Here is a 7,139-nt window from a genome sequence, read left to right as displayed (position 1 = left end):
TAATGAAGCTGAGTCTGAACGAGGACCTCCAACTCAACGACGATGTAGAAACTGCGGAATAGCTGGACACAACTCACGAACTTGCCAGACAGATAGAGATGCTCCTTCTGAACCATATCCTAGCATAGCAGATGTATAACTAAGTGTGTGGTTGAATAAACAACGGTTGTAGTCACCTCAGTTGTAATGCCAAGACAAAATGGCCCGTTCGGTGATTTGGCCCGCTCGGTGATAGATTACGTTAATTGTTCTTCTTCTTCCCATCTTCGCAGCAAGTTGACAGCAGCGAGACTTACCTTGGCCGCGCTCCCCATGCTTGCAGCATTGATACTCCTCTTGAGCAACAACACTCTGTGTGTATTATTTGATGTGACCGGGATGACCTATCCTTCTTAAACCGTCGGGCGCAGGAATACAGGTGGTGTGATCCGAATGCATGGTGGAGAGGGAAGGCGCAGGGATGTCTCGAGCAACAAATCGCGTTAACACGCTTCAAAGTATAATCACTGGATGCATGATACAGGCCGTGTGAATCTAGATGGCGACAATTGCCATTGGGTGGGGAGCGATGAGTGCGTACAGTGAGCCCATGATCATATTCACATTAAATTTTCGTAATCTACATGATTCAGAAAATAAGTCCTTCCCGTCAAGGAAAGGCGGATTTGGCTTCAACAGACCATGCTCCGATTAAGTTACTATACCTTTCTCCCGATACGACTCACACATCGCTTCCTTTCTCAACGTCCTTTGACCTCCTCGGTGAAGCAGCGGCCCTTTTCGCTGCCTTCTCTGCTTTACGTGCCTCAGCATTTTCCTTCTCCGCCTCGAGACCCGTCTTGGTCTCCTCGTGTTCACTCGCAAGAACTTTGCGACGGATGAACAGCACGGAGATTATGCCGACGCCAGCGAAGGCTGTGTACATGGTCCACATGGGCTGCAGAGACCATGCGAAATTCTCGCGTACCACCGTCCCCTGAGCAGCGGGTAGGCTGTCGATCAGCGCGACATTTGCACCTGCCGCTGCACCGGAAAGTCGCTCGGCCAATTGAGTGCCGAGAGCAGCAATCAGGGTGGGAAGCTTCTTGTTCATTTCGTTCTGGAAAACGACTTGACCGATCACGACCGAGGTCGAGGTGGCGAGTTGACGCACGAATCCCAGAGTCGCCGTCGCCGTGGCGATGTCGCGAGGGTTGATGTGCGCCTGTAGAGCGATGATGGGCGCTTGGAACAGCGGGCCAATTCCAAAGCCTGCCACAATCTGATACAGGATAATCTTAGCCCATGAGCTATGGGCGTCAAGGTCGATGAAGAGACCATAGCCGAGCGTCATCAGGATAAACCCCACATAGATAGGAGGGATGAAGAGTCCCGTCTTAGCGATGAACGCACCCGTTCCGATGCTGGTGAACGCGAGGGCCAGTGCTGTTGGGAGCAGATATACGCCGGAGAGGATCGGTGTCGCGCCCAGCACAGCTTGGAAGTATAGTGGCAGATAGTAGGAACCTATCGCAGAGAACGAACGTCAGTGGATAAGAAGGTGGGCTGATGAAATATGCGAAAGGCAACAACACATACCTGCGATGAACACAACACCGTGTAGAAACACAGCGCTCAGCACAGCAGCGTTGGTTCCCTTCTGGAACAGACCGACAGGCATGATCGGATACTTCGCAAAGCGCCACTCCCAGATGCCAAAGAGAACCCACGTGAAGATACCGAAAATGATGAGACAGAGCACCAACGCTGAATCCCACGGAGCAGTCTCGCCGCCGTATTGCAGGCCGAAGAGGAACATTAGAGTACCGCCGACAATGAGTAAAGAGCCGACCCAGTCAATAGCTTTGACGCCGTCCAAGAATGGCGTGGTTGGGGTCTTGATGTCGAGGAAGAATAGCAGAATGACAAAGGCGAGGCCATCGAGAGGAAGGTTAATATAGAAGCACCTGTAAGGTGTCAGATTGCCATCCATGAATTTAGTGCATAAGGGGATGCCGACTCCGAAATGTTCGTTCCAGGCACGGGTGAACATACCATCTCCAAGTGACAGACTGTGTGAAAGCACCTCCAATAATGGGACCGATCGACGAGGCCACAGCCCAAACAGCCCCAATGACACCATAAAATGCACCACGGATGCGCAACGGGAACAAATCACCAATGACAATGTTGGAAAGAATGATCAGGCCTCCGGCACCGATACCCTGGATTGCTCGCGCAACGATGAGCATGCCAATGTTCACCGAGACCGCCGCAAGAAGAGAGCCGATGAAGAAGATGACATTGGCGCAAAGTAACATGGGCTTGCGACCGAAGATGTCGGAGATTTTGCCCCATGACGGGATTGAGGCGGAATTCGCCAACAGGAACGCGCTACCAATCCACGTGTAGCCACTGGTGGATTGAAAATCCTCACTTATCGTCGGCAATGCCGTGGTGACAATCGTGACATCGAGCGCGGCGAGGAACACGGCGAGACATAGGGCCACCATGATGATGGCCACTTTACCGACGGAGCGCCCTTGGATCATCCGCTTACCATCTTTTTCTTCGACAACTGGCTCATCCTTTGCATCCTTTGCATCCTTTGAAGCATCGTTGTGGTCTTCCTGACTTGTCGCACCGGAGTCTTGTCCTTGAGGCTCTTCCGCGGCGGTCATATAAGAGTCCTTGCCGTGAGAATATTCGGCAGACGTTTCAGAGCCTTTTCCATACGAGTGCTCTGCATTGCTGGGGGGTTCGAGATATGATGCGGCTTGAGTATAAGTGGATAAATGATGGGGATCAGTTAGCGATTCCGCACCAGCAGCGTTCTGCTGCGATATTTCGGACGTAGCCATGTCTGATGTGCTTTGTCGCAGGCCAGATCAATCTTGCTGATCAAAGATCGCGCACGACTTGCTTCGATAGTGAGTGATGGTTGCTTATGAAGGTGGAAGTCGCCTGACAGTTCCGATCCGGATGTTATCAGAAGTACCTGGGTATTCGAGGCCTAATTTCTGATTCGAAGCATCATCAGTGACAGGATCGTACATGACGCGCACAAAATTACTGACACTTGACACACATACCAGTGCAGAAAACCGAGAAGCAGTCAGAGACGCAGGAGCGACTCACACATGTAGCGACAAATTGTTTGTTGGGTGAATATCGCGAGAATGAACGCACGAATGATTGTTTTGTAACTCAGTACTGTAGTAGTTAGTGGCTATCCATGGATAATTATAATTAAGAATTGTTGAGCTACGTCGGTTGTAAGTGACGGCGATAGTGCAATGCGGCGCCCGATGGTGATGATTAAATCCGCGCCACGTGAGACCGAGATGATCGGACTTCCAAATGTCCGTGGGTGCGTGCTGACAGGGACGAATCCTCGCGTCCACCACCAGGCGGGTTGGAACTCACCTGGGCAACCTTGCGGGAAACCTTACATAGGGCGTATGGACAATTCACGGTTATTCTTATTATTATTAGTGTGTGCCCGAGTACGTTTCCCCGGGTGGAGAACACGAATAAAGGGGAATGCTAATCGGATAAGCGTCCCTCACCATATATGTCCTATGATTGTCCATCCTCCAGTGCTGTAATTAGGTGAATGAAGATTCAACCTGCCCACGGGCAAGCTTCGGGTGGGAAAGCACAGATGAACTTTGTGAAGCCGAAAAGATGGCGTGTTGCATGACGTCGGCGTCATCGGTTCGTCTCCTTGAGTCAGCTTCATCCAGGCCACGGGCTTCAACAAACGACCGGGATCTTGAGGTGAGCATCAACTCGGGTTCTTACGTGAGGATCCTGAATGGGACGGGCAATGGTGGCGGTGATGAAATTCCGGCCCGCAGATCGCACTTTGATGGGAATCCCACATGCTAGAAAGGCAATCGTGAGATAGCACGTTGACGACCGTAAGCGCCGCCAACTTCATCTTACTTACAGCAGCGAGTACTAAGGAAACATGGTTGGGGCTAGTAGCAGTGATACCAAGGTAACGACAGGTGCGTATTGCGACAGATGGGATATGCACAGAACAACAAGAGTTCGCCAAGCTTTTGGGAACCAGAAAAGATTCATCAAACGGAAACGTTGCGAGATCGTCCCGTTCTCAATATGCGAGTGTGCCAAACGTTGGAGGTTTGTGCCTAGTCACATGCTTGTTTCTCTGCACACGACCTCGCCATCAACTTAACGAGTGCCCTTTGAAGTCCCACAGCTCCGTGCAACAAAGAGCGACATCTGCAGACCGTCGGACTAAGCCGACCCCCGGACCGACATGTGAACAGCAAGAACCCTTCTCAGCTCAATAAGAATCAGGAATGGCCAGGACGGGTGCTCAGATCATGAATTTCTAATATGTTTGAAATGAAAAGGATCCGTGAGAGGGTATCACTCAAGAAGCTAACCATCGCACATCCGATATACTCATGCCACCCATAACGCCCATGCCGAAAATACAATTGCTGAACAAGAAACCTGCCGCCGAGCCTGATCCGCAATGCCGGGAACAAATTAGCAAAAGCTCCTCCTCCTCTTCTACAAATTTTGGGGTATATAACATTGTCTATGCGCAGAAAACAGAAATCTTCCGAATCTATAACATCATCCCCAGGAATGAAGCAGCACCGATAGCTGCCCATGACCATAGGCCGTGCTCTCCTGAGAACGGTAATGCGGCTCGAGAGTTTCCTGCGCCCTTTTGTGCGACACTGCCTGTTGCACCTGCGGCAATGCCGAATGTCGGGGTGGCAGTCGAAAGCATGGGTGCATTCCATTGGAATGTCTGGTCGATACAGCCATCGCTTCCGATAGGGTAGGCATACGTGGATGGATCGCTGATGTTAGAAGGGATATAGCCCAGTGCGATACCCTTGCGGTACGACCACGCATCAACGTCATAGTCTGTCTTCCAGGACCAGAAATACCAGCCAATCGAGGCATCGCCAGGTTTCGTAGGGGTGAAGGCCGCGTTTTGCGCCTCGAAAAGTTGTCGGAACCAGGTTCGCTTGGCGCGGTCCTGAGCTGCGTCGACGCTACTCTTCGAAGTGACACCCGTGCTTAAAGACCATTCACCAACAAGCGTGGGCGGCGTGCCCTCGCTAGGGTCCACGCGCAACTGATTCTTTGCAAAGGTGCAGATCGAGTTCAGCACGCCTGTTTTGTCGAGTTTGTCGAGCGGTGGAAAAGCCCAGAACTGATGGGTATCGAGCGTGATGTGCGGCGCCGTTTGATTTGCTTGAGGATTCCATGGATCGAAGTTTTGCCACGAGTGGGGGTTGTAAAATCCATCTAGAAACGAAGGAGATCAGTATGGGATCCGGTAGATGATCCACAACGTTGAATAAGATAACGTACCGGAAATGGTGATGTTGATCCCGCTGGAGTTGCCTGCACCAACGACGTTCGAGGCTGGTGTGTAGAAGGATCGAAGCGAGGCATAGTCGATGGTAGGTTCGTTCACGATCTCGATGTCTGTCGAAGGAGATTAGCATGATCACCTGAGAAACAACCGCTTCTGCGTGGCTTACTCGTTACAGCCCCTCCGTAGATGCTTTGAGAAAATTCCGCAGTCAGGTTACGAAGCACATTAAGCGTCCGATCCGTATTGGTCGTGTTGGCAAGAAACTCGTTGTGACCAACAATTCCGGACAGCGCCCAGCCGTTTTGAGAACCTGGGACACCGTGGAGATCGATGAAAACGCTCAGCCCAAGCTGCTGAGCCCATTGCACTGCCTGAATGAGGTATGGATACTGTCATGGGATGAGCTTGAGGTTCACACTCGTCCGCGCATCGCTTCCAGAACTCACTGAGCCGGCCACATAAGGCTCGTAATCAAGCAGATCAACTGCCCAATATCCGATAGGTATCCGAACTCCGTCTTTTCAAGGAAAGAGATGTTAGCGAGACTGTTCCAGCGAGGTGTGTAGAGAGTTAGGATGATTCATACTGCGAGAAATGATTAGTGACTCTCATTCTGGGATCGGGACAGGTCACACGCTTTACTACGAACCTTAAACCAGCATTCTTGATCTGTACCATGTCGTCACGGGTTATGAATGTTCTGTGAATTTTCGTCAATATCGCACAATTTATTGCATTGTCAAGAGCCGTGACGAGAGCGTTCAACATACGCCCAATGATTCTGTAACACTGATAAACATTGCTTCTTGCCGAGCGTATTGCACAAAGTCCATTCGTCGGGGGCATTCGTTGAAGCATAAAGTGTGCTGACCATCCTATGTCATCGCGAAATCGATTAGTCTCATGTCCGGAACATCTGCTCATGGAGATTGGGTCGAGGGTCATCTGCGTCGGGGCTCTGTTCATACCAAGGTTCAGTGACGAGCCAGCTTCCCAAATTGACTCCGCGGAACACAACGGCGTGCGTGGCAACAGCGTGTAATGCTGCTCCCAGCAAAAGCGCCTGTTGCGCCAGACCCAGCAAGCGTAACATGATCAACTCCTGCCAATGTGGAATCTGTCTATCCGAATTTTTTGTCGAGATTTTCGTATCTATTGTTGTATCTATCTCAATTTCTTTCTGTCTGGGCTTCCTAGCGATGATGTAGTGGTGTGCCAGACAATCAGAAGATCGTCGATCCAAGATCGGATGCGCCGGAAGCGTCAGGACCAAGGCCGGTATGGAAAACGAACGGACAGACGATGTATAACTCTGAAGTGCAAAGGTCGGAACCCTGAGAAGGAAGGTCGATGTTGGTTATGATGACGATGCAGGTATTCGAGAATCCAAGGTTGTTATGTGGTGGTAATGCTGGTCGACGTTGATAAACACGCGAGTCTGGGATATTGTACCAAGCCCAAGTTATCACCAAAAACGGGTCTCAGACGATTGACGTGAGGTGGACAGAGGGACAAAGGTCAGAGGTTGAAGGGAAGCAACGGTGAAAGCAACGGCGCATTATTGAGCAGAGTTCTTGATGATATTAGTTGATCGCTACACACCCACCTGTGTACCAGATGCAGGTGCAGGTGTGCATCACACCTGGGCAACTCGAAAGTGACCATTTGGCCAGGTTCTTGGGCACCCTTGTACAATGGCAAGGGCGACTAGAAGAACGAGACTAAAACATTAGCCTATTCGGAGAGATGTTTCTGTGGCTTCTGGAAACGGGGAGCATCTAGGCAT

General features: G+C 50.9%; 2 protein-coding genes across 2 annotated transcripts; both read right to left on the bottom strand.

The window, feature by feature from the left end:
- Positions 1 to 582: 582 nt before the first annotated feature.
- Positions 583 to 3,237, bottom strand: K489DRAFT_385208 (putative major facilitator superfamily transporter). The gene is made up of 4 exons (XM_033606038.1): positions 3,057 to 3,237; positions 2,035 to 2,999; positions 1,579 to 1,946; positions 583 to 1,506 (listed from the first exon to the last, which is right to left on the bottom strand). Exons 2-4 carry the CDS (start codon positions 2,838 to 2,840, stop codon positions 722 to 724), a joined length of 1,959 nt encoding a protein of 652 aa, XP_033455127.1. The 5' UTR covers positions 2,841 to 2,999; positions 3,057 to 3,237; the 3' UTR covers positions 583 to 721.
- Positions 3,238 to 4,585: 1,348 nt separating this feature from the next.
- K489DRAFT_374565 (glycoside hydrolase family 5 protein) lies at positions 4,586 to 6,446 on the bottom strand (the record flags this gene model as incomplete). Its single annotated transcript, XM_033603541.1, has 7 exons — positions 4,586 to 5,280; positions 5,347 to 5,463; positions 5,520 to 5,742; positions 5,800 to 5,870; positions 5,989 to 6,053; positions 6,124 to 6,228; positions 6,322 to 6,446. 7 exons carry the CDS (start codon positions 6,444 to 6,446, stop codon positions 4,586 to 4,588), a joined length of 1,401 nt encoding a protein of 466 aa, XP_033455126.1.
- Between the last annotated feature and the right edge of the window lie 693 nt (positions 6,447 to 7,139).

Source organism: Dissoconium aciculare, assembly GCF_010015565.1.
Source record: "Dissoconium aciculare CBS 342.82 unplaced genomic scaffold K489scaffold_22, whole genome shotgun sequence".
In the NCBI taxonomy this organism is placed as follows: domain Eukaryota; kingdom Fungi; phylum Ascomycota; class Dothideomycetes; order Mycosphaerellales; family Dissoconiaceae; genus Dissoconium; species Dissoconium aciculare.
Note: the sequence above shows the minus strand (reverse complement) of the source record. Positions and strands in the feature narration are given on the sequence as shown.

Bases quoted from the DNA above. Each gene is read 5' to 3' on its own strand.
- K489DRAFT_385208 (XM_033606038.1), bottom strand. From the start codon at position 2,840: ATGGCTACGTCCGAAATATCGCAGCAGAACGCTGCTGGTGCGGAATCG. The intron at 1,947-2,034 runs GTATGTTCACCC...GACACCTTACAG, and splicing joins CAGTCTGTCACTTGGAGATG to GTGCTTCTATATTAACCTTC. The intron at 1,507-1,578 runs GTATGTGTTGTT...TCTCTGCGATAG, and splicing joins CGGTGTTGTGTTCATCGCAG to GTTCCTACTATCTGCCACTA.